At 33.3% G+C, this 27997-nt stretch overlaps 1 protein-coding gene across 1 annotated transcript; it reads right to left on the reverse strand.

Annotated features, from left to right (window-relative positions):
* Positions 1 to 436: 436 nt before the first annotated feature.
* LOC134234365 (gephyrin-like) lies at positions 437 to 27872 on the reverse strand. The gene is made up of 12 exons (XM_062716426.1): positions 27864 to 27872; positions 25118 to 25334; positions 24882 to 25001; positions 23461 to 23553; positions 22980 to 23035; positions 19104 to 19282; positions 18661 to 18814; positions 17895 to 18016; positions 13974 to 14061; positions 13748 to 13818; positions 9895 to 10063; positions 437 to 1576 (listed from the first exon to the last, which is right to left on the reverse strand). Exons 1-12 carry the CDS (start codon positions 27870 to 27872, stop codon positions 1346 to 1348), a joined length of 1509 nt encoding a protein of 502 aa, XP_062572410.1. The 3' UTR covers positions 437 to 1345.
* Between the last annotated feature and the right edge of the window lie 125 nt (positions 27873 to 27997).

Raw genomic sequence — 27997 nt, forward strand, 5'->3', positions numbered from 1 at the left:
TGTTGTCTATTCCAACATCTTAAATTTCATCCTTTGAAGATTTAAGCACAATAAAATCATTATGCTGATGATGTTAATCTCAAGGTCTCAGATCACAGCTTTAAATACCGATCGAGGAGATTACATAGTTTTCATCTGGGATACACCAAGGCCAATAGGGCCGTGGAATGCCTTATCTCCCCACAAGCCACTGGCATTCTTCAAGTACAATCATAAAATTTCAAAAATAGAAGACTTGCTGGGGTTCATAAGTTTTTATGATCACGCTTTGGTTGTCTTGATAAAATTAATAAGATGCTTACCTAAAGAAATCTTGCAAGACATGTTGTCTAGAACAAATTCTTAGATCCACGCCTTGTACGACATGGAGAACTAATATGAATTGTTAGATCCACGCTTTTATGCATGATGGTAACGCAAACATCAAAGAAATGTGTCAGAATTTGAAACTTTATTTCAAGATAACTACATAACTACATCACATGCACCTTTTAATCTCTAGGATGTAACTATATTTTCTACCCGTTACATCTGGCTTTATTGTAAAATTTTGTTTTAAAATAATTACGCAGATCTATTTAATATTCATATACATGTACACTTGGTGCTTTTCTACTAACAAACTCCATCACAATGCCCTGTTTTAAATACTTTGACAGATATTTAAGAAAAAAAAAAAATATATATATATATATCTCAAACAAAAAAAAACAAACCCATCGACAATTCATTTATAAAAATTATTCCAACAATAAAAAATACACACAAGAGTATAATACTATAATTGTATAACTGATAGATTAAGCATGTTCGTTGTACATGTAAGTCTCTGCAATACAATAAACTTCTCTAAATACAGGACAACTTTTTAAAGTGTTGCAAATCAGCAATGTATAACAAACGAATGTAAGGTAAAAAGAGAAAATTTAATTTCTTTAAGCTTCACAAATATCAGTTTTTTCCGCTAATATTTTTTCATAATTCTAAATATACGTATGCACTTTCCATTTTTTCTTTGTCTTAAGGCCAGTCTATATTCAATAAAAAAAATTATGAAGAAAAAAGAAAACCCATGTCTTTATCTTCCTTACTTATATACAAGTGATGGCCCCCTCATACCCAAGAGGCATGTAAAGTACAAAGGAACTGCAATTACAATGATTCAATATAGAGCTAACTTTCAGAAACAAAGGGAAAAACAGAATGAAAACAAAGAGAGAAAAAAGACCTTCAACAATGATAAGATGAAGCAGCTGGGCTCTTCTTCCGGTCAATAAAACAATAAACAGAGAATAATATTTACAAACCACTTTCTTTCATTTTTTTGCTCCATTATGGACGCCGGCTATAGACGGCCTATGATCATTGCGTTCACAAGTGTGCCAGGCTCAAGGGTCTGCAGGCTCTCGCTTTTTGGCGGCAAAATGAGGAGGGAGTTAGCTGTCTTCATGCTCAGCAGACGACTGCTCATCTGATTGCCCGTGCTGGTGGCGCGTGGGATCGGGTCGTCTGCTCGCCACTGAAGAACCGCGCGGTGGTACTCGGGACGAGAGTCCAAAATAACCCGCTCCTCAACCTTTTGATTAAAAAAATAAATAAATAAATATCATCCAGCTACCAAAAAAAATATATCATCAAGTTTCATTGTTACACAAATATCGATGACCTTTAATACCATTTATGTAACATATGAATATATGGCATATGGTAATATTAGAACACAGGTGATTTAAATGCATTTCAAAATGGTGGGGTATATGTGCCTTGGTAACGTGTGCAAAGGGCGACTACACATGCGTGAAATTCACGTAACCGCACGAGACTTATTATAAGCAGAAGATAGTTTCGGAATTTGATAAGATAAGAATCAATTATTTTTGGTGTGATCATATCGTTAATCAAGGGACAAGAGCGTGCTTTACATCTCAGGTATTCAAATCTTTGATATGGAAGAAATATGTTCGAACACTGTTAAAGAATCTAAGAGCTGACTAAAATAGCGGCATTCATTTTTTATGATGCCAAATAAAAAAGGCATGCATATCCATACTCTACATTTATCAAAAGAATGGTTCTATTGGAAGCAATGTAAATATTTAGTAATCAGATAACGGTGTGATTCGGTGGAAAGAAATTAGCATGTGTTCAGCAAGGCAGGAGAACTCGGAAGCCAGAGAGAGAGAGAGAGAGAGAGAGAGAAAGAGAGAGAGAGATTACACGTAATTTCAAGTTAGTTGTCATCCAGCTTAAAGTACATAGTTAATAAATTCCAGTCTATAATAAAACTGCTTATACTTGTAGTATTAGCAATATCATTATACTCTATCAATTTTTAATTTCAAAAATGGTGTCGCAATTTTTACTTTGGCGACAAATAATTGGAAAAACAATTGTTGGAGGAAAAATTTAATAAACAAGAGGCCCACGGGCCTTATAGGTCACCTGAGTATTGTGTAACAACTTTCAAACAATTATATTTGGTTCGTGTTTTAAACCGGAGGCCATGAAATTCACAATTTACAATTTTGAAAGAGGCACCATTGCTTATCATAATTATTAACTTAGCATGCTTACTCTATTTACTTAATACCCAGAGGTAGATCAGAGTAACAAAGAGAAAATGCACTTCCACTTTATAACCAGTTGTGCACCTCACCCACTGACCCATGGGCCACATATTTCAAAATTTTGCAAATGTAATCATAAAATGGTTGATTAATAGCAAAGGGCAGATTTCAAAGCATTAATTTATTTTCAGACTATGTAACCCCCCCCCCCCCTTTGATCCTGGGAGCATAAAAAAACCACTTTGCTAGATGCACCTTTCTTCATCATAAATATATACTTGGATCATTGGCATAAAACCCAGAAGCAAAGGAAAATATTTTCAAAGAATTAATGCATTTTTACTATATAATCAAGAGAGCCCCGCCCTAACACCAGAACCCCTGACCCTGGGGCCATAAAATTCACAATTTTTGGAAGAGGCACTCTTGCTTATCATAACTATGTGCTTAGTTAGTTTATTTAATACCCAGAAGCAGAGAAGAAGATTTTCAAAGAAATAATGCATTTTCACTATATAATCTACAGAGCCCCGCCCTAGCACTAGAACCCCTGACCCTGGGGCCATGAATTTCACAAATCTGGAAGAGGCACTCTTGCTCATCATAACTATGTGCTTAGTTAGTTTATTTAATACCCAGGAGCAGAGAAGAAGATTTTCAAAGAAATAATGCATTTTCACTATATAATCAATAGAGCCCCGCCCTAACACCAGAACCCCTGACCCTGGGGGCATAAAATTCACAAATCTGAAAAAGGCACTCTTGCTCATCATAACTATGTGCTTAGTTAGTTTATTTAATACCCAGGAGCAGAGAAGAAGATTTTCAAAGAAATAATGCATTTTCACTATATAATCTATAGAGCCCCGCCCTTACACCAGAACCCCTGACCCTGGGGCCATAAAATTCACAATTTTTGGAAGAGGCACTCTTGCTTATCATAATTATGTGCTTAGTTAGTTTATTTAATACCCAGGAGCAGAGAAGAAGATTTTCAAAGAAATAATGCATTTTCACTATATAATCTACAGAGCCCCGCCCTAGCACTAGAACTCCTGACCCTGGGGCCATGAATTTCACAAATCTGGAAGAGGCACTCTTGCTCATCATAACTATGTGCTTAGTTAGTTTATTTAATACCCAGGAGCAGAGAAGAAGATTTTCAAAGAAATAATGCATTTTCCCTATATAATCTATAGAGCCCCGCCCTTACACCAGAACCCCTGACCCTGGGGCCATAAAATTCACAAATCTGGAAGAGGCACTCTTGCTCATCATAACTATGTGCTTAGTTAGTTTATTTAATACCCAGGAGCAGAGAAGAAGATTTTCAAAGAAATAATGCATTTTCCCTATATTATCTATAGAGCCCCGCCCTAGCACTAGAACCCCTGACCCTGGGGCCATGAATTTCACAATTTTGGTAGAGGACTCAATGTTCATTACATTCATGCCAACAGTTTGCCTGCTTGATGTCCAGGAGTAAAGAAGAAGATTTTTAAAGATTTCATTAATTTTAGTGGTTTTGGCCCCACCCCTCAGGCCCCAGGGGGGCGGGGACCATGAAATTCATAATTTTTGTTCCCCTTCACCCACAGATGCTGTATACCAAATTTGGTTGAAATTGGTTCAGTGGTTTTAGAGAAAAAGCTGAAAATGTTCAAATGTTAACACACGACACACGACGCACGACGGACGACGACGGACGAAAACGGATAGCAATAGGTCACCTGAGTTACTCAGGTGACCTAAAAATACTTCAATATTTTTTTCCATAGACTCTCTCGATCGGAAAATCTTGGTAAAAAGAAATTTCATCGTCTTGGTTACGATTCATATCACACTCTCCCAGACACTATATATCAACGAACATTTGTAATTGAGTGGGCACTTCAAACGGGTTTCTTTGGACTATATTTTATCTTCAATAAATCTTTTTTCTCTTTGATACAAAATCTGAACTACATAAACAAATACCCTGCATTAATATTTTGATTTTCTTTATATTGATGAAAGAACAATCAATAACGTTTGATAACTTTAATATTATTATCCCATCGCTACAGATCTTGATTTTGAGAGGTTATAGTAACGTATTTGCGGGTGATTTAATAATCCTCTGCCAAAAGATCGATCGTGACGTAATTTGCATTGGGGTTGATGTCGAATGCTGCTCTTTGCTATAGATTGCTTGTAACTCTTAGTTTCTGTACTATCCAATGAAATGCAGCCAAGAAGATCACAAAGTATACTTTTTTCTATAAGTTACAATTTCAGTCATTCATAAAAGTATATTCAATATAAAAGTAAAATGAAAAATTAAAATTAAACACGATTTGGAAAGGAAACATATTTTTTAAAAAAAAACGTCAATTTTTACGTGTTTTGTTTTTTCCATTACAAAAAATGTAAGAAAAAAAAATCTTGCTTAGTCGACCATCATGTGACGTCATAAGTTTTTGCATCAACAACATAAAACCAATTTTTTATGTTCTCTTGAAGGAATGTCTATTTTATACTATTAGTATAATATGTTTCATACGTAAAATCTTAAATGGATATTTTTCATAATCAACATGATCAAAAGATGGAGCAAAGGTCGATACATGTAGCTGTTAATAAACATTAATTTTTCTTCACTTTTGCTATTTAATTCCCTTTCTAAGGAAGGAATCCTTCAAAACCATATGTCAGTTTTAAATATTTTAATAATCCAAAGAACCAAAATGAATCTGAACTACCGTATCTTTATTGGATCGCTAATTTTCATAGAAATCCTTACAAAAAAGATAAATGTGCATAGCGAGTTCCAGTAAATGCTCAACCAAGCCTCCTTCTTTACTCCTCACTAAAATATTAACAGCAGTGAAGAAGAAACTGCATATTTATATTATTATTATGCCATCTACATATCTTTTTGTTAACATGTCAAGTCAACATAACTATCTCGTCAAGTCGTGATAACTTACAAGTTTGTCGTCAAACACCGACTTTTATCTTGTAAAGTCAAGATAAGCTATTGTATTTTTGCGATAGCTATCTCGACAAAAAGATATAATTTATCTTGTATCGCGACTAAAAGCTATGTCGTCATGTCAAGACAGCTATTGCAACAAAATGTGATAGCTTATCTTGACTGGGCAAGATATAAAGTCGGTGTTTGTCGACAAACCAGAAAGATATAATGACTTGACGAGATAGTTATCTTGACTTAACATGATAACGCTATGTTGACAAAAAACTGAAAAAAAGTATGTGGATGGCATAAATATTCCACAATATAAATGCTTAAAAATTCCAAAAAACTTTTGGACAATTTGAAATCACAAGATTTTACAAAAATCTTAAAATAGTTGAAAAATTTACGACTTTTCAACTCTATACACTATCACTTCCAACAATAAATTAAAGTCCAAGCTTTTTGATATCAATGACAACTGTTTTTTCAATAAAAATGGAACTCGTAAATTAACTTACCTTGTCATTGGTCATTTGCAAAAATATTTTGTTTAAAAACATTCTGATTGTACACACGGGTAATCTGAAGTTGATATCAAAAAGATACTTGAGTTTCTGATTGACGATAGCTATGTGGTTTTTGAAGACCTGGCCTCAGGATCATGAAACAAACTTAGACTTAAGTCAAATTTTCAATCACCTATATAATATTTATTAATTATGGAATTTATTTCTAGATTTGCAGATACTAATACCTCTCTGAAATAATAATGAAAAATATTTTAATTTTGGTCTGCTTGACTTCTACAACATTTTATTATCAAATATAAATTTTGACTTAAGCTTCAGATGTTTCATGATCCTGGGGCCAGGTCTTCAAACAATAGATTTGAATACCATGGATACCAAGATCTTTTAAAATATACGTGAAATGAAGAAAACTCTTAATGTGTCTTTCAAATCGACATTTAGATATGAGTACATGTATATCGACGATGTTGTGTCAATCAACAATTGGTAATTTCCATTCTTATGCCGATACTATATATCCTGGTGAACGTCAGATAAAAGATACCACAGAGTCTGACATTACTATTTCATATTTGAATATTTTACTTGAAAAAAGACAATGGTTATCTAACAACCAAGGTATATGATAAACGTGATGACTTTTACTTTTCAATCGTCAACTTCCCTTACTTACACAGCTACATGTATTTACACTGTACCTTCATCACCTGAATACTGGGCCTATATATCTCCATTGATTCAATACGCAAGAGCATGCTCTACGTATAAACAATTTCTAAAACGAGGTAAATTATTGACAAACAAGTTGATGAGATAAGAATATCAGCAGTCTTTTTTAAAGTCATCATTTCGTAAGTTCTATGATCGATACCATTACCATGTAAACAAATACAATTTTTCATTCAGTCAAATCTTGACTGAGATTTTTCATAACAGTTGTTAGTCCATTATTTATACACGGAATTTTTGACGGATTTTTTCCATTATTTCCCGATCATGAAAAGAAGCACACAGCGGGTGGTACCACGGCAGAGTACCGGGGTATTATCTCTCTTCCATGACATTTGATCCCACCTCTGATGTTTTGGAGGTCCGTGTTTGCTCTGCCCCTGTTTTGTATTGTTTTATGGACTTTTTGATCTTAATACTGTTCGTTATAACGAGATAACTAAGTCGTTATAACGAGATAATTAACGAGTTATTTTTTTTATCTTTTCAGAAATGAGCCTATCCGGTTTTCGTACGTTTCACTTATTATAAATAAACCTCTTTACAATGGTCTATTTGATATCAAATAATATACATTTTTGCTGTATTTAATATGATATATGATTGTTATGACGTTTGAAACAGAATTGACGCAATTTATCAAAAGTGAAATATTTCTAATGCTTATATATTTGTTTATGTCTGACATCTTTAAAATGGGGGCAACTACAAATAATCTGTGATAAATTATTTTTAACTGTATTGAATTTTAATCTACACAGGTTTTTAATTCTACATGTATTAATCGAAAATGGCAAAAGTTGGTTAAACAACACACTTCAAATGATAAAGCTTACATTCTGAACTTAAGCATAAAATGCCTCATGACATGCTGATTTCAAGAGATTCAAACCAGTTAATATGTAAAATAAACACCTTCTATCAGCTAAATTCTTATTTTCTAAATTTAGAATCATCTATTACTTGAAAGTGTTATCTTTACGCTTTGAGATTATGAGTGCAAAAATGTCATAGAAAACTTCAAACAGCATATCTATTAAAATTATATATCTATCATTTTTTTTTTATTTATGTGCTTATATATGGATGACACATTTGTGATATAATCTGTCTTATCAATTCAGAAAATTTGCTTAGCTAAGACCAGTTTTTCTTAATTATATGTATGACACATTTGTGATATAATCTGTCTTATCAATTCATATATATATATATATATATATATATATATATATATATATACTGTGAAATCACTAATTTTCGGAGGAGTTTAATTTTCGTTGTTTTCGAGGTATCGAGAGACCCACGAATTCATGACAAACACGAACGTAAAATTTCATATGCATTTCTAATAAACATTTTCCAACCACGAAATCAAAACCCCACAAACCAAAACCTTGAAAATTTGACCCCTTGAAAATATGTGATTTTAAAGTATGTATGGTAGATTTTATAGAACATTTGTTTAAGGTAATTTTTCGAGTTGTTGTTATAGATTTTATCACAAATATGTCAATGAAAGATTATTTATGAGGAAGAAGTCGAAACGGCCGAGGGGTCTATATCGAAAGGGGGTCCTGTCTTCAAGCACCTGTGATTTTATTTAAAGGAAACTTAAGACTAAAACCAAAACCTTTCGCCTTTATTACCTTCCCATGGTTAAGGGCCATTTTCTTTTTCTTAAAACGGAAGACCTTGGCCAAATGATACTCTCTGGAAAATGCTAACGTATTAGCTTTTTTAAGCCTTTGGCTCAACAAAAGTAAGAAATAGTTTCACACCTCAACAGACACGAAAGAAAAGAACGAAGTCTGGTCAACAATTTTTCTGTTTTTTTAACAGTTAAGACAAGAAAATTATTATTTTTGTCCTGCTTCTTAATCAACCCGGTATTATAAATCATGCTGACAGTGTGTCATTAAAAAAAGAAATAGTTACTATTTTTGGCTTTGCCAATAATTCCACAAAAAATTGTGAAAATGTATGCATTTTTAGTAAAACAACTGCAACTTTTTGACAAAATCTTTCAAAGTCAGGGCCCGCGGTAACTATCAAGAAAAGGTTTCATCTTTTTTATTTTTCTTTAAAACAATTAATGACCTACTTCCTTCTTCCAATCCTTCTATTCATAGCATTCAGTAATAAAATATAAAATGTATAGATATCTTATCGTTCTGATTGTTGACATTCAACCCTCCAGGTTTTAATTCAATACGACCTTTCCAATTTGATAGTAGAAATGCAGAGGAGAAAAGAGACATACTAGTATTTGATCGACTGAAAATTGTTAATATAGTCGTAACAAGATTTGTAACTTTTTAATACAAAATTGCAGTTTGCCGGAATGGTTTGAATTTATAAAGCTTTCGCATTTGTTACTACTTTGTAAGCTCGACCCCGAGTACAAACCGCGAGCCAACGCTATACATTGCAAGTGTCAGTTATAAGTGTAACTAAGCATTATTGATGTAGGTTGTTAAAGCATAAAAGAAATTCAAAAACAGCATTTAAAATGCAACCCCATTGATCTCAAGCCTTGTGACCTAGCTATGACCTTGGATAAAATTCAATATAAGCATACTGACGTTTAAATTGAAGAAAAATTGTTAAGCTAGCTCAGGGTCGGAAATGTCTTGTAACCTTGACCTCACGGACATGACCTTGATTTATCATTCAATTGCATCGCCAAGTACTTAACACAAATCATAAGTTAAATTCATATCACACTAAAGATTCCAAAGTTATAGCCCTACTAGGATTAACTACAGACAGGAACATGTATTTTATAACAAACAATCAGTCGCTTGCAAAATCAATGTGTTAAAAGGTGATGAGTCTAAAGTTTCTTCTTTTTACACTGCTTTCAGCTATTCTCTTGTATAAATAACATGAATTTGAAATTACAACTGGAAGTAAATATTCACATTTTTATCTTAGGATATTTTCTCTAACCTTCACGCAAAATATTAAATGATAATCTCATTTCGCTCGACTTCTACGTTAATAGCTAATATTTGTCGAATGCAAATATACTGTCAGCAAATGCAACTCTTTGATAAGCAAATTGTCGATATAAAGAGTAAATTGTAAAGTGGAAAACTTTACTCACCTTGGCTTTAATGATTGTCCGATGTGGGAAAGGATTTCCCGCCATTTTGTTAAGCGCTGGTATGACGTACAGGTTACAGGTCACAATGGCGGAAACTGGATTTCCGGGTAAACCAAAGAAAAGCTTTTTCCCTTGTTCGTGGTTGATGGTCGCAAAAGCAGTTGGTTTTCTAACAGATAAAAAGCTTTGTAAAGCTATTTGTAAGGATCAACTCATGCCCCTAAATTTCAAACCAAATTCCACAAACTAAACGAAAACAAACCATGTCATACATATAAGATAAATCGTCCCAATTAATAGAATCCATGTGATTTTGTTTTGAAGAACTTTGACAAATAAAAGGGATAAAATCACACCTGATAGAATTTAAATTAAACATTATAGATTTTTGACTTTTTTCAGGAAATACAATGTATTTAAAAAAAGAGAAGGAAAGGTTAATTTAATTTTTTACTGATGAAGCAACTCTGATCTCCTTCGTAAGAGTTATCATTACGCAAGTTAGAACGATACATGCACACCGAAGAAAGCTGAGCATTTTTGGCAGAAAAGAATATTTTACCATTTAAAGATAATCAAAGCATAATTGAAAAGTTTCTGTATTTCTTCATAATATCTCCTTTAGATTATGAATTTTGATCTCTTATATTCAACTTTCAGAGGAGCTTGTCTTTGGTTAATATTTTTTTCCCATTGAATAATGGAATAAAAATAACATTCAGAAACCATATTTCTAGGTTGGACCATAAATTCATTTTTTTTAGCAAAAATCTTGCAAAAAAAAAAACATTTAGTTTCTGAATGGTCCTTTCTATGCCATTCATACTTTATGTTTATTCCATCATTCAAAAATTGGAAGTGCAACTTTTGCTGTAATAATCTAATGTAATGACCTATGACCTGGGGAAAACATTTCTCTTTTTTCATTACTTATTTTACTACCGTAATCCTTTTTATCAATCTTAGGAATCACTTTTATTCTTAAAATAATCGATCGAAAATTAAAAAAAAAAATCTTTATTTTCTAGAAGAGGTATATTTTTTCTAAATTGTTACAGATGCGGAGAAAAAGTGACACACAAAGTTATCGTATACTTGTTATTTTAAAAAAATATGCTAAAATCCAATAACCCAGTTTTTTTAAGTAGGTGTACGCTGATTTGAGAAAAAACCTAAAGATGCAAAGCATAACCTATAAGTGGGATTGTTGCATGTTGAAAGAAAACAGAAGGGCCCTGTCTCTTCATAATTAGGCTATCTGCATCTGCACAAGTTCCTAAACAATTAGTTCTTCTTCGTGAGAAACCTGGAATCAAACAAAACCTTGGCCCCAAAAACTGTTTTCTTTCTCAATTAAAAAGTAGTTTTGTGGTGTGTATCTGATATGGTCCGTGCATAGACGTTATTTTGTAATTTTGAAATGTTTTGATCAGAAAACCTTGATTTTGAGATTTATGATGTGTCATTCAAAAAAAAAAACAACAAAGTACGTAGTGTTTACATGTATAGTACGAACTTCAAGTCATTTGGTACAAACGGAACATGTGAAATATCAATTATAAAAAAGGCTGCAGCTTCGCTGTTTTGAGAAACGTTGTTAATGAAGCGTAACGAGTCCGCTATACGGCGCTGTAGGTCTACGGCGGGCAATGGCGGCCGCTCTAAAGACTTCAGCAAAGGAGAGCTGTTTTTCTCATTTCTCTGTCCATTTGACGTGTAACACGAGTGATTAAGTCATGGTCGTATTAAAATCTTTTGCAGTTGTGTGGTAAAACTATCTAGATAGTTTACAGAAGGTCTCGTTCGTAATATACACCTTATACATTGCGTTTCCAGCTGTCAGTATATTTGTATTTATCACTTTCAATGCACGAAAATGTAGGTCTACAAGTTAATGAAAAAAATATTACAGTTTGATCACTGATTATTAAAATTACATGAACTTTACTGATTCTGATAAAAAAAGTGAAAAAAAATTCAACAGAGATAATTCTTGTTACATGTACAACAAGGGGCATCAATAGCAAACGAAATTAATTTTCCTTGATCTCTCGACAGCTGGATATTTATCTCATTTGAATTTTTTACACCACTTTGCAGTAATACGTAAAAAAATATGAAGAATATGAATATGGGGTATTGGGGAAGTTACGCAAATCGAAATCAGTGAAGGATTTCTTCGAGAGTATAGATTCAATTTCCCTGAACATTCTTTAAACTAGTACATTTAAAAAAAAAAATCTTCAAGAGATGTACCACTTTAAATAACTGATTTGACAGCATTGTTCACACTGATCATATTAAAACTCATAAAAAAAAAAACTACATTTAAGGACATGTATGTATGATACTGCCGAGATCTTGCCCCCTAAGTAAAAATAGGTAGGGAATTCTTTGAATTTCATTGTTGCAATTAGAAACCGATTTCCTTCGGAAGGCGGAACAACCAATTCTAGATATTCAAATATTTGCATAAGAATTCCGCTTTCCCGCTGTTTGGGGGTTTGCCTTTCCCTTTTCTCCCTGTGGTCTGGGAACATTATAGGTCCAGAACTGAATTCTTTCCTCTTAAAATATAGTGCATCCAGGCCCATTTAATGATAAAAATAAATAAAGAGGCGTTCCGAACATCATCACCTCAAAACATTTAAATTCCTACCAAATGTAGGAATGTGCGAACTGGTTCGGAAATTATTCCTGCAGTGGTACTCTCTTGCTGTTTAGCACATTTAATGACTTTTACATTTCAAGGAGAGAAAAAAATGGGAGTTGGGTGCATTTAAGTATAGAAGTGCAGTGTTTTGTTTACAGGTGTTTGATAACTGCGTAATCTGCAACATGTTTGTAAATAAACTGTTTATTGTGGTTTAATCTCACTTATCTTTCATCCGGCCGCGCATGCTCAGCGACTGTTATGAATGGGACAACTGTTGTCATTCAGTGTTGCCAAAATAAATAAGAACTGTGTGCTCAAAAAGTAAACATGCTTAATTAGCTACAGGTCATCGGACGTTAAGCTGACGATGAAAAGATCTTTGTTAACTGGCTGGGAATCGAACCTACAGCTCTTGTACGTGTGAGGAATATTCCGTCAACTTGGCAAAATCCGACTGCACCACGTGACTTAGTAAAGCTGCGCATTCATTCATACTAAGGCATACAGTACTTAGTCTAGTTGTGCAAAGACTTGACTCTTGATGAGTTCGGCTTCATTAGCACATTGACAAAACGTCTTACATGTATTTAGCACGTACGCATGTATTTTTTCTTGTTTTCTTCTAAGCGCATTGACCCAAGCAATAAACATTTTCAATATTTCTTTAAACACAAAAGTGTGATAAAGTTCATCATAATAATACAAATCCATGCACCTAAGGTTTGTATAGAAGATAACCGTTCGATAAAGCCAGAGAATGCTAGCGACCCGCCTTTCTGCTGACACCTCGTATTGCTAATATAATCTAATTAGGCGTCGGTTGAAGAAATCAAAATATCTTGTGTTCTCGCTCACCTTCTGACCACGCCTCCCGAGACCTAAAAACACGCGAGAGTTCCCGGGGTGTGCGATAGCCGAGATTTACACGGCAAGACACGTGTCAACAGTTTACAAGGTGGATGTGAATGCTGGAAAACTATTGACGTCATTACAGCTAGCTCATACGCAAAGTACCCCCAGACGAAGAGCTGGAACCCCCAAAACCATCCTCAATCGTGGGCAATTAACGTCAGTGTCGACATTTTAAGCGACAGTTTAATCATTTTAATTAGGAAGGTATCATTTACTTTTGTAACCAATGAGAAATGGTGAAGAAAAGAATTCTTTTGCTGACGGCACATGACAAGAAAGACTTACCCTGGTTTCATAAAGACTCGGCCAAAATGAATGTTCGCATCAAGGTCCGTCAACACGTGCTTCAAAAGATCCTGTAAGAGAAAAGAAGACGTTGCTTCAATTATATACAAGTTTCCTTAGGGAAAAAAAAATCATTTTAAAATTTTTGAATATATTTTTTGTAATTTGCGCTGAGTAACATTAGTCATGCATTTATATAATTTGTCAAATGATATTTTTTAATTACCTTTTCGCCCATTGAAACACCGCCAGACGTCACTATGACGTCACACATGGTTAATGACTCTGTCAGCTTCAGGAGTAGGGCGGCTGTCCTGAAAAATTGAACTTTAATGAAATTTCTTCTTTTTTCAATAATTGTTTTGTGTTATAAAAGGCTTAATTTGCCTTTTCAGACGAAATTTTAAAATTCATTCAGGTTACAAAATCGACTTCAGGCTTATTTTATCTCCTCTTTGTTCGGTCATGTAAAATTTTATCTAAAATCGATGATTTGCCACGCGGAAAATTTTATTTATTTAAAAAAGGTTTCGGTTGCAGCATTTTTGCAGGCAAAAGGACAAGGTAGGGTAACGACCGTATCTGCCCCCTTATTCGATGTAAAAATCAGAATACCAGTCTGGTAAAATTGGGATAGTTTGTAGTTAAAAAATGAAAATGATGCTTACTCTAAAACCATTCGCTTACTTAAATTCAAAACTTACATGGAGGTCACAAGAGGGGGCAAAAGTAGTACATTTTCTCGAATTTCCTCTGTCAAATCCGGTGGAATTTCATCATAAGCGAGATACGTTTCTCTTTGCGGAAAATATAGAGCACAAGCTCGCCTATCTGAGATTTTTACACATAAACTGCATCTGATACATGTACTAGTGCATAAAATATATAAATTTGGTAGATATGCAAGCTTGTGTTTTACGTTTTCCGCAACAAAATGTGCCGTAAATTCGATGAAAATTTGAATAACCAGAAGTCTCTGTCGAGACTGAAGCTCTACTGGTTTGTACTTATAGCAAAGGAAGAGAAAAGTACTTAAGCAGTTGGAAATTGAAACTTTTCAACAGATAAATAGAATAATTATCCTTGATTAAGTCTCTTTATGTTCTTAGTGCAGTCTACTTGCATGCAACATTTATATTATAATCAGACTAAAATTGTATTTGAAGTAGCATTTTGAAAGAATTTCACAGAAATTTCTAGTAACCACGGCAACACCATTCATCGAAATCTAAACAGAATTATGTATCTTTGTAGTCTACTTGTGTGCCAAGTTATATTGAAATCACTAAAACTGTAGAAGGAGTAGCATTTTGAAAGAATTTCACAGAAATTTCTATTTTTAGTAACCACAGCAACACCGTTCATCGAAATCAAAAACCGATATACAGAATTGTGTATCTTAGTGTAGTCTACTTGTGTGCCAAGTTATATTGAAATCAGACTAAAACTGTAGGAGGAGTAGCATTTTGAAAGAATTTCACAGAAATTTCTATTTTTAGTAACCACGGCAACACCGTTCATCGAAATCAAAAACTGATACACAGAATTATGTATCTTAGTGAAGTCTACTTGTGTGCCAAGTTATATTGAAATCAGACTAAAACTGTAGAAGGAGTAGCATTTTGAAAGAATTTCACAGAAATTTCTGCAACACCGTTGAAATCAAAAACCGATACAAAGAATTGTGTATCTTAGTGTAGTCTACTTGTGTGCCAAGTTATATTGTAATCAGACTAAAACTGTAGGAGGAGTAGCATATATATTTTTGTAACCAGAAACCGTTCATCGAAATCAAAAACTGATATACAGAATTATGTACTTAGTGAAGTCTACTTGTGTGCCAAGTTATATTGAAATCAGACTAAAACTGTAGGAGGAGTAGCATTTTGAAAGAATTAATTTCTATTTTTAGTAACCACGGCAACACCGTTCATCTTAGTGTAGTCTACTTGTGTGCCAAGTTATATTGAAATTGGACCAAAACTGTAGGAGGAGTAGCATTTTGAAAAATTGTACAGACAGACAGACGGACAGACAGACAGACAGACAGACAGACAGACGGAATCTTAATTTTTAAATGTCTCTATGATAAATACGAAAAAAAACAAATATTCCTTTTGTGTCAGGGATGACAACATGTTTTTATTGATAAAATATTTACATTTGCAAATGTTTTCCTTTATATAACACTACTGAAAGCAAGCGTTTTTATAACTGTATAAATACAGGTACGGGGTCAAGAGGTCATAGATGTTCATATGGATACGTAATTTCTCTGTGATATCGACGCGCGGTCAGAGGATTACATACATGCAGTTGGGTTTGAAAAATAATGCATTTCACACGTTAAAAGTCACAATCAGGCAAGTTTAAAGTATGAATAAGTCACAAATGTAAATATAAGTAATAAGGTATCATTTTTTGAGTGTTATTGGGATGTAAAACGGGTTGGCACATGAACAAATCTCCCATAACGTGACCAACCCGTTTTACATCCCAATAACACTCAAAAAATGATACCTTATTTCTTAAATGTTTCAACATTCTGAAAACACCCAAAATCAAGAGCCAGAAAGAGGTCTTAACCTGCCTTGTCCTTGGCTGGTCTTAAAGTCGAAAAAAGATATATATGAAGAAATATTTGCATATCCACTGCCCTCACCCACTATGAACATGTAGTAATCAACTATAGACGCAACTGCTTCTACTATGAGTCCAATTGCTCTATCACACTCGTGTTGAGAAGTATATATATGAAATGTTTCATAAGAGGAATAAAAATAAGTTTTTAATAATATTCTTTGAAAAAAAGGAAATTCAGAATATTTAAAATTGCTGATTTATACCTTTAAAAATTCAATTTTTGTCAATGTATTTAATTGTATAATAAAACTTTTTAAAAATTGTAGAGAACTGCCATATTTGTATTTTTTGTAATGCAATTTCGATAACTCTTCACACTTGGGTAATAACATTCAGAAAGAGAAAATTTTGGATTTCAAGAATGATTTAAAATTAGAAAAATCATTCTAGAGTAATAATCATCATAAAAGCAATTTTTCATCATAGTGTTTTAAAAATTATTGATTTTTGTCAATATATGCATCAAAACAAAAATGTGATGACGGCGCTGCTTGTATCCAGATAACTGTGTTTGAGATGGAAATACTTTATAATATGTTTGTGATTTATTAGAGAAAAGAAGCATTAATCAGGTTTATTGATTTTAAAGCCGTATGTTTTTCTTTTTTCCTTATGTAAGTGATGTGTGCATGCAAATATTAATAAACAACGATTATTCAATTAGCAATTTGGCATATTTTCCATGATGCGCTAGCGCGCATTATTGCAAGCAATTGCTATTCATAATGTCATTTAATGACAGCTATTAGTATCTTTCTTACCCAGATGTCAATGAACCTTAATTTTTAAATGTTATGATAAATACAAAAAAAAAACATCTTCAGGCCAAATGATAAAACCTCCAGCGAGTTCATTATACGAAATATCACGCACGGTGTATAACGCAAAATTCGCTTCAAAAGAAGGACAGTCAATTAGGGAATAACTATCTCCTAATTTGGTATTTGCGACCGTTAATGCTGATTTTCAATAAGTTTTACCGGCTCAGTGTGTTAAATCAGCATTAACAGTCTGTGTTTTATAACTTATTTTGATGAATTTTGTTACATGAAATACGTTACGAAGCATTGTGTTTTTGCGTCGCTATGCACAATGAAAAAATTAATGCTCATTTTACTGCTTCAAACATCAGTGCATTAGCCAATGAAAAAGTGTTTTACAAAACAATTGCATTAGAATGACATATTAACAGCCCTAGACTTTTTATCAAAGTTTAAGTCGCCAAAGGATTTTCATTCAATATTCATGGCTTTTAAAACCTTACTAAAAATAAACTTTATTCAAAGAATTTTGATAACTCGATTTTCGATTTCGAAATTAATCTCAAACATCTAAATTCCGAATATATGCACGATATGTCGATATGTGTTAAAGTCCCAATAGATTTTCATCGATTATTGAAAGTAATTTTTCTTTAATCCCGCTGAGGTTGAAATAATGATGACTTAAGTTTCGACGGGTTCAATAACTCAGTGTGTTTCAGTCTGTGTTTTATAACACGTACGTATCTTCCGCTATGCCGAGGTCCACGACAGGCAATCCATGCTCCTGTAATTGTGCAATAAGCGTGGTTCTGTTACTGTCTCTGATTTTTCCCTCCAGCAGGGCCTCATCTGGCTCAAGCAACTGAAATCAATGTAACGATTACACAATTTGTGTCCAGACCTGATAATTAAATGTTTTTGTTTTCCTCTTTACATGTATTTATCTTTAAAAAAATTATTGCAGATGACATTTTACATTAAAAAGGTGTTTTGTAACATACCTAATTACCTATTATACAAGTATATATATCTGACACTTATCGTTTTTTCAACCTTCATATAAAATAATCAAGAAACATCATTCTTTAAATTTATATTTGTTAACTTATATAATCAAATATGAAAGGTATACACATATTATTCTCCCCTCCCCAAATTTTCTTTATAACCAGAAGCAATTATGATTATCGACTCTGTTGAAGTTTGATGGCTATGACTTTCCAATAATGAAAGATAGGACCCAGTGACTTCGTTATATCCGAGTTTTACTGTAATCATGTCAGATTCACCAGTTTTTAAAGAGAATGAATTTAATATGAAACAATTTTTTCCGATTTCAAAAATTAAAAATAATGTCGCCCGGTACGTGCACTTTTTTACTAACTTAAATTTTATATTGGAAGCCATTTTTCACTCTCTACCATCGTCTCATTCATTCATTCAGTATCGGAGAGAGAAGGAATGACAACTCTGCATGGGAGATTGACCATTTGTTCTGAGTCCTACCTCATTTCCGGTTGACATGATCCCTATAACCGGAAACTTGTAGCAGAAGACCTTTGTGGCGCCCACTGTTGCTAGGATACCTAACTCAGAGGGACCAATCTTCTGATACTTCTCTAAAACTTTCTCCCCTTTGGCGATATCTGAACCAACATTCCTGCAATTAACCATAATAATGATAGGCTCAATATTAAAAGTTGATTTTTAGATATTTTTAATTTTTACTGGCTATTCCTTCATGGCCGAAGAAGGCTGCAAAATAAATTACAACTTCAATTTTCGTGCAAACTTCTACTGTGACACATGACTATGATTTTTGCATTTAATTCGATAAACCACCTAAAAATAGGTCAATTCTCCGCTGCTCTCGAACAGAACTGTACATATCAGTGACAAATAAATAACAAATATTAATTTCAAGTAATTTTGCTTCCATTTATACCTACCGGATATCCTGTCCCTTTTTGGGGGCCTCCATTATCTTGATTTCCAGTTCCGTTCGGCCTTCGTCTTCCTCTCTAACTAAGATCGTGTCCTCCACTTGTACCACGGCATCAGCGCCAACCGGAAGTGGAGCACCCGTGTTGATTCGGACACAGAACCCCGACGTCACAACACCTTTTGGCTGCAATAGTTTTGCACATCTTTAAAATGTGTTACAAGCGGTAGAATATCGCCACTATTTTCTTTAAAATTAAGAGGGTTAAAGTTTTCAAGTTCTTAGCTCTTACTTGGTAAAAAAATTAAGATATACTTTTAAAGTAGCATTTTCTTTTTCGTTTTAATTGGATAAAATTCAAAGACGCTTTAATTATGTTCTTACACATAGTCAGCATTTGTTTCGCCTCAACAGCGTAGGACAGATTATATTTAGTTAATTTTGTTTCTTTTTTTTATTTTGTGACTGTTGGTCAACTTTCGGTTAGAACGAGTTATTATTAGCCTCTGTTTAAAAGTTCTACGAAGTAAAAATAGAATATTAACAGATGTTACATCAGCAGTGAATACAAAGTCGGCTCCAATGGGCGAACCTTTTGTTCTTGGATATGCACTGTGCTATAAAAGAAGAGAGGGTACATTTCGTAAATCTAGATCTCCAGCAAAATTATATAATGTTACTGATTTGATTTGCAGCGATGGTTGTAGTTTTTATTATTTTGGAGATTGAAAAACACAAGTTCCGGGTGAGCATTATAAATTTTTAATTTCTGGATTAACAACACCGTGAGAACAAGATATTATCTAATCACTAAATGAAAAGCACGGTGTATAGACACGGAAACTCGGCGTACATCTTAGGACTAAACTGAACGCACTCGCAGTCTCCGTGAGAGACCGAGGGACTAAACGGAACGCACCGGGAATACACCACTCTCCCGCGCAAACAAATTTCCATTCATAATATTGGAATCAAGGGGAGAATTCCCTCGGGGATCGGTACTACGTCGCGGTTACACAACACGTAATTGTAGAGAAGTCGGTAATACTCTGTTCTGTTAGGTCAATATAGAATTGCTGATATCAGTTTTCTCCGTCAAATTGCAGGATGTCTCTCCGAGAATTACAAATCATTTTTCCTGCGTCAAAATTAATTTAAAGCGTTTGAACTCGTCATGAACCGTTCTTTTACATTTTTAATATTTAATGAAAGCATGAGAAAATAAATGTGATTTTCAGAGATGCTTTTCCAAAGAGGATACTTGTACGCCCATCCTTTTATATGCTCTTAGGAATTGTTTTGAGACAAGTTTTGTTCAGATGTGTAGAAAATTTTCAGAGCAGTATTTCAGGGGATATGACATGATCTATCGATTTTATAAGTGCATAAAAGGAAGTACAGAAAAAAATGAAAATCCATCCAGTATACATGTATGCTAGTATTCAATGAAACTATTGGAAAATTAATATGCGTTTTATTCTTACAGGTATATTATTTGATATTTATATAAACACATTTTCAAACAAGTTTAAATACAAAACTTTAAAATACTTTAATTTAAAGTTAGAGTGATTATTAAATGAAACGTATATATGCATATAAGGGATGTTTAGAAACGACACTGAAAAACAAACTTGAATTCTCGGAAAGCACGTTAATTATAAAAAATGTCGCCAATTTTATCACATTCCGCGATGACATAAGAGAGGTCCTATGATTAAATGGTGCAAATTATATACACCTGGGACTCCCTCTTCTTCATAAAGTATAATGGATGTGAAGTTATCAATAATTAATGAATTTTCAGGCCCCAATCACTTATTATTATTGGCAATTCATGTAAATTATGCATATCATTAACCATCCCCATACAGAAAAGAAATAAAGCAATTCTGAGTGAACCTTTAAAAAATCAAATCAAATATACCAATATATACTGAAAGGAAAAAGAAACGCAGGGTAGCACAATGTTCGAAAAAATTTTGACCACATGACCGAAAATTACGAAATACTGTAAAATCACATATTTTCGTGGGGTCAAATTTTCGTGGTTTGAGGAAAAAATGCTGGTTCATGGGGATTTGATTTCGTGGATGAAGAACTTTTAAGTAGTTGTGCATATGGAAATTTACATTTCGTGGTGGACATAAATTCGTGGGTCTCTTCACACCACGAAAACAACGAAAATTAAACCCCCACGAAAATTAGTGATTTCACAGTATGTCAGAAGAGAAATTTAGTTACTGTGCAACAAAATCAGTATTCAGAATTACTCAACCGTTAAATTTATGACGTCACGTAGGGAAAACGCTAAAAAGCCCAAAACAAGTGCAAATTGATAACGACGAGTTTGTCAACAAATCTTGTTGCATTAGTTGATGCATATGAGGTATGCACATCGTTTTTCAATATTAAGAGACATTATGAATTTCTTCAAATCTTGGCACAGTTTACGGAAGTTCAATGGGGACTTGTTTTCGAATTGCCTAATTATTGAAAAAGGCAACAACGGTTTACTAAGCAGTTTCTTGTAAATTTTCCCCTATAAAACTACCCGTTGTCAGAGGTGGTCTGGAATGGTTTTCAATCAACGTGACGATGACGTTAACGCGAAACAGACCCATGTTACAAGCGGCTTATTCGTCCTGCCATCTCTTGAATCGCCACCTTACTACCACAAAAACAGCCATTCATTTAGTAGACGATTATAATCATTACATTCATACGAAATTTGAAAGAAAACAATTCCGCAATTTGGTTTTTTGAGCCAGTCAACTTACTGTTGTATTCCTCTCACTGGCGCATGCGCGCGCCGTTTGACTTATTTTTTTGCGTGGTTACCCATGCCAAATATAGCCAGGGTTTGAAAGATAAACACTCTAATGAAATTCCAATGCAAAGGAGAAATAAGGCTCTGACAGATGCACGGGAGAGACATTGAAGATAATGAGAGTTTTCGATTTTCACTTTCGGGGGGTATCGTCATTTGAGCTTCAATAATTCATAAATTATTAGACAAAATCAAATGGGAATTTGGTTATATCTTTTTGAAAGATGATTTAAAAGTTAGATAGGAAAACTAAAACATGTTTTTAGAAAAACAAATTTAATTCACCTCAAAAGTTTACCCAGCGTTTCTTTTTCCTTTCAGTATATTTATGAAGCTACGCGTTTATAAAATATCATTTTCTAAAGGTGCATATCAATGATTTTAATTATAAACAATGTTGATACTTTTTACTTCTTACTTTTCAAATTTATGCAAAAACTGATGAATTTTTGTACAGCAAGTTTGCAAAATTGGTTGTAGTAATTGAATTCACCCATACTAAAAGGTAGAAAAACCCGGTTAATGTTAAAGAAAACTTGGTCAAACAGAAATAACCCGTTCATCAGTGAATCATATATAAACATCAGAAACAAATATAAAATCATTAATTGCTACAAGATGTGCCTAATACTTAACAGATTAAGTTTTATGTTAATCTGACGTGTCAAATCGTGTTTCAGATTTTACTCCTGGGTGTAATAAAAATCATCCTATAAATATTAACCCCCGGGCTTATTCATGTAAGGTTGTGCAATGAGGTTAAATCACTTTTTTTCCTAAAAAAAAGTGATAACATCCAGTTTACCTACAATTATTTCGATGGAGACTTCTTTCGATAGACAAGTGTTTCAACTTTTAATATAACGTAACTTTAATTAACTAAAGACTTGATAACATGTATTTTTATTTCGGTCATCTCATTTTATTGAGGCAACCTTAGAGCACATCAATCAATGCAATTTTTAAAACCTGAACCTATATACACGTATGATTGATGTAATATTTTGAAGTTTATTTCGACAATATTGTGTCAAAGTCGTTCATCTCTCTTACCACTGAGCCTGCCGTGGAATCGCCGACCACAAATCTATTTCCAGCGCCGTCTGCGGCTGCGAAAGAAAAAAACAATGTTCAAAAAATTATTAAAACCTTTAAAAAAGGATAATTGTAGTCCTCTCTGATTAAAATGAAATATATTTATAATGCATCCCTGAAAACTGTAAAGGTAAAGCATTGAGTGTGAGATTGATATTTTGACTTTCCGTTTTTGACCTTCAAAATTTTAAAAGTTTTATATAAAGTTTAAATATTTGAATCAAACATTCATATTTGACATGATTTTTTTCATGAAAATTGTACTCAGATATGAGATTATGACTTTTAATATAAGTAGAGCTAAACTAGTGGACCAAAGAGAAAAAAAAAAGTTTCGATTTCTTTCAAGCAAATAGATAATTCATTCATTTTTATCCCCCTTTATATCCTTTGAAATAAATTTCACGTTAAGAAAACTGATAATGTCTAAATAACTTACCTACAACTGCGTAGCCATCTTTAATGGAGGCCGGAAATGGGGGAAGTGGATCAACAGCAAAAACGTCCTCGGCAAGAAATCTCCCCAAACACTCTGGAAAAAATAAATAAACGAAATCATACAGAAATCTCCCAATAATACTCTCTAACATACAGATCGAATTAATTACAAAAATCTCCACCCCCACCCTCAACACTCTGCCATTCAAACGATTTGAAAAATACAGAAAGAAAATCTGACCCCCCCCCCCAACACTCTGCCACCCAAACACTCTGTAACATGCAGAACAAAAAATGTAAAACACACCAAAATTACTATAGAAATTTTTCCTAACAATCTGAAGTATATAGAACAAAATACTAAAAAGTACATTGTATATTTCAGAACGAACTCCCTAGCAATGTTAAGAGAGAGGTTGAGAAATATCCGTTAAAGTAAAAATCCTCTCGCCCCTTTTTTTTTTTACTTCATCAGTGCTCGGAAAGAGATTCAATTAATTTCGTAAAAAGCAAAATAGTTCCTGTTATATCCTTTTAAAACCCATCAAAATTATAAAAGCTGATTTAAAAAATGCCCGCCACTTTCAATTTCTTAATTCTACAAAATGAGGATGCAGAAAGTAAACAGTTAGAGCCAGGATTTAAAGCGAAGATAGCATTGAATTCCAACGTCATCCAAAGTCATCAAAACTTTACTAGATACATTTTCTAAAGGTATCAAGAAATGAGTCGAATACATGTAGATTATTATAAAACATTCTTTTCGAAAATACATTTCGTTGCTTACAATAGATACGAATAAACTTCCCATGCATTTGAATATCACGATAGTAATATAACTTTTTATTAAACAAGCTTTATGCAAGCCATTACTCTCAGAACAATAGCACAAAGAGAATATCAGCCCGTCATTCAATATTTTCTGCTGACTACTATTGTAATATAGTTACTTAGAGAAGAAATAATGCAAATGATTCCTTAAAATATCGCAATCAGATTGAGAGGGATGGGTTCCAGCAAGGAGTCTTAGTTTAAATCAGTGCAATACAGGACGCAGAGAAATCGCTTTATAAATAGAGTGATCTTTAATATGATTTACACAAACAAAATATCATTAAGATATTATCAAACCTTTTTACAGCATTTCCTAAAATACAACGCGTTTGAAGTGTTTTTATTGGGAACATCTGTAATTGATTTCAATATCATTACAGACTGGCAAAAGAAGGAACGAAAATAAAACAAATGTTTGCACTGGGATGGAACTCTCTCTCTCTCTCTCATATGTACATGTACGTTATAGTTATAGAATGAAACATATGGAGATAACAAAAAGTATCTAAGTTTTAAAGTCCATTACACAATACAAAATTACATTCTCATTAATATACATTTATATACACATGTTTTCGAAAACTGAACCTCTAAATCCGACTTCCTCTGAAGGCAACGAATGCGCATGCTCCATGACAATGGTAAGTGCATCTTCGACAGAAATCATAGGATAAGTAGACTTTCGGGGTCGGTAGGCAACTTTATCCCCTGAAAGAAAAAACAAACAAAATAATAAGACACACAAATAATGTCAAACAACTATAAGACTTACCGCCAAATGATTCATAATCTATTAATTTCACATCTCAAATCTATGTTGTTACCATGGTGATGATGACTATGATGAGAGTGATGTCGGTTGCCATGTTGATGGTCACCATGGTGATGATGGCCGTGTATTTGGTTTCCATGGTGATGGATTTCGTGTTGTTTATCACCATGGTGATGAGTGTGATCTCCGTGTTTTCTACTTTCAGGAAAGTCGTGATGATGACAGGTGTGCTGCCCGTGATCTTTTTGTGCAGCATGGCCGGATTTAAACTGTAACGACACATTTAATGTTCATTATGTATTTTTTTTTAATATATAATTAGATCATAACTTTTCAACTGAATTACAAATACTACTCATGATACATGTACATACTGTTAAGTACAAGATGCAAGATATTTTATTGACCAATCAAGGGCCCCGATGGACATTTCAACATACATAAATGTACAATTTAAACATTCTTTTTCTTTTTTTATTAACAATATAATTTTTTAAAACAGTTATATAAATGACCAAGCTACATATTATACATTGGTTCTTTTACCATTTTCAGAATAAATTTTTTAAGTACATGTATCTGATACTTTATGTTGCGATGGAAAATTTTCAAAGGTAATCCTTTTCAACTGACAATTTCTAAAGGAATTTTGGTAATGAATAGTATTAGAGATATCTTTGTCAATTTTTAAGTTTAATATTATGCGTTGGGGTCGAGAAATCCGAGGCGTATACTGTTTTTGTCCTGTCTGTTTGTCTGTTTATCTGTCTGTCTGCTGTCAACTTTAACCTTCGCCATAACTTTTAAACCCTGGAAAATAGAGACTTCATATTTGGTATGCATACATGTACTCCAGCTAATAAGGTTCTTTCAAAAGGCACCAAGGTCCATGACCTTGTGACCTTCACTGTGACCTACACGCTAAAAGTAGTTTTTTTTCGAACTTTTGCCATTACTTTCGAACCATGAGATTGAGATTTCATATTTGGTATACATACTCCACTAATTAAGCTCTTACAAATGCTACCAAGGTCAATGACCTTGTGGCCTTGGCTGTGATCTGTATGCTGAAAATAGTTTTTTTTCGAACTTTCGCCATAACGTTTGAACCATAGTAGATAAAAACTTTATATTTAGCATGCATACTCCACTAATATATTTCTTTCAAATGACATCAAGGTCAACGACATTGTGACCTTGACTGTGAACTATCTGCTAAAAATAGCTTTTTTACACTTTCACCATAACTTTTGAACCATACGAGATAGAGACTTCATATTTGGTATTCATACCATACTCCACTAATAAAGTTCTTTCAAATGACACTAAGGCCAATGAACTTGTGACCTTGACTGTGACCTATACGCTAAAAATAGTTTTCTGGAACTTTTTTGCCGCCAGGCGCATAGTGTTTCACAAACACACATTTGTTTTCTCTCATTTTTGTGCCCTTGAATTTTTTTTTATAAACTTTATGATTTCACATATAATAGAAACATCAGAATTCCTTTAATACATTTGATTTCTAGGTCAAATGGTTGGTTGACCAATTACTGCATGTACTTTGGATATTTACTTGACATTACCTTTCTACTGTAGTAGAAAAAATTTTTTAAAAAAATTTAAGTCAACACAAAATTATTTTTATCAAAGAAATATTTGAAGAAAATTTAAATCAAAAACAATGATAATAAAATAACAATGGACAAAAATAAAATGTATTTAATGGATTCTGCATAAAATACTGATGAAATTTAAAATATCTGTCATATATTTAGATATAAGTCTATTAAAATTTATAATTTGTTTTTATACATATGTCTTTATATTAAGAAATAATCTCTGATCAAATGTCAAATGTGATTGAAATTTTTCTAATTATTTTATGATCGTTTATGTCAGACGTCTACTATTTTTATAGATTGCATTGGTTACCCAGTTCTTATATCAGACGTCTGTAAGACGATCATACTTTTTTCTCTCTCTCCCCCCCCAACCCTCCCAAGTTTAAAATTCAGACACCTTACAATTTATTTTTCATAAAGTGACCCATTTTTTCCTATCATAAACACGTTGATTTCCAGGATTTGTGAAGCAATATAATACAAACCTGCAAATGATAATACGAACTCAAACTTAAGCCCGAAGTCGCTCCTATTCTTTTTTAATTGTTTTTTTCTTTAGGCAAAATAAATTACCACTCTCATAAAACAGACATCTCTAAAATAATGTGTTAATCATAAGAAAATATTGTCCTAATTCTGTAAACGTCTTGCTTTTCTTTTTAAGAAAAAATAATACACTATTTTATGACCCCTGGTTTGAGGCAAATTATTCTTGCATGTTTTACAAAACATAAATGAGAATTAATATCAAAGTATAACATCTGTTAGAATATTAAGTGTCTGATAATTTCTTGAAGAAAGATTGGGAATTCCATTTTCCATTGCTCCCCAATCATGAATTTTATTGATGATTTGATTCATGTTTTTTTTTTTTTTGGTTTTTTTATTTAGTAATCAGTATAAATGGAGTGGAGAGGAATCTCAGTCTTTAAAATTTAAGAATGACACACCGAATAAACTTAAAACAAATTCAGTTCATAAAAAAACTTTAGTACTTAAATATGCGTTTCACCAAAATGTGTTCTATAGGGATGATGCGGATGAGAAATGGGTATCCTCAAGCGTAACGATTAATTATTGTAAGGTAGATTGTGTGTTGTTTTACGTCCAAACGAGAATTTCTCTCTCATACAGTGACTGACCCAGTCGATTAAAAATGGGTAGCACCTGTACCTTCGCCATGCGCTCGGCACTTTGAAGTGAAAGTTGCGGGTCCTTCGGATGAGACCTTAAAAACTGAGGCCCCGTGTCAGCGGCAGACGTTGGCACGATAAAGATCCTTCACTGCTCAGTGGCCCTGAGTGCCG

The sequence above is a fragment of the Saccostrea cucullata genome, unplaced genomic scaffold (assembly GCF_032062105.1).
Source record: "Saccostrea cucullata isolate Sc308-1 unplaced genomic scaffold, CSIRO_AGI_Scuc_v1 ctg575, whole genome shotgun sequence".
NCBI classification, from domain to species: Eukaryota; Metazoa; Mollusca; class Bivalvia; order Ostreida; family Ostreidae; genus Saccostrea; species Saccostrea cuccullata.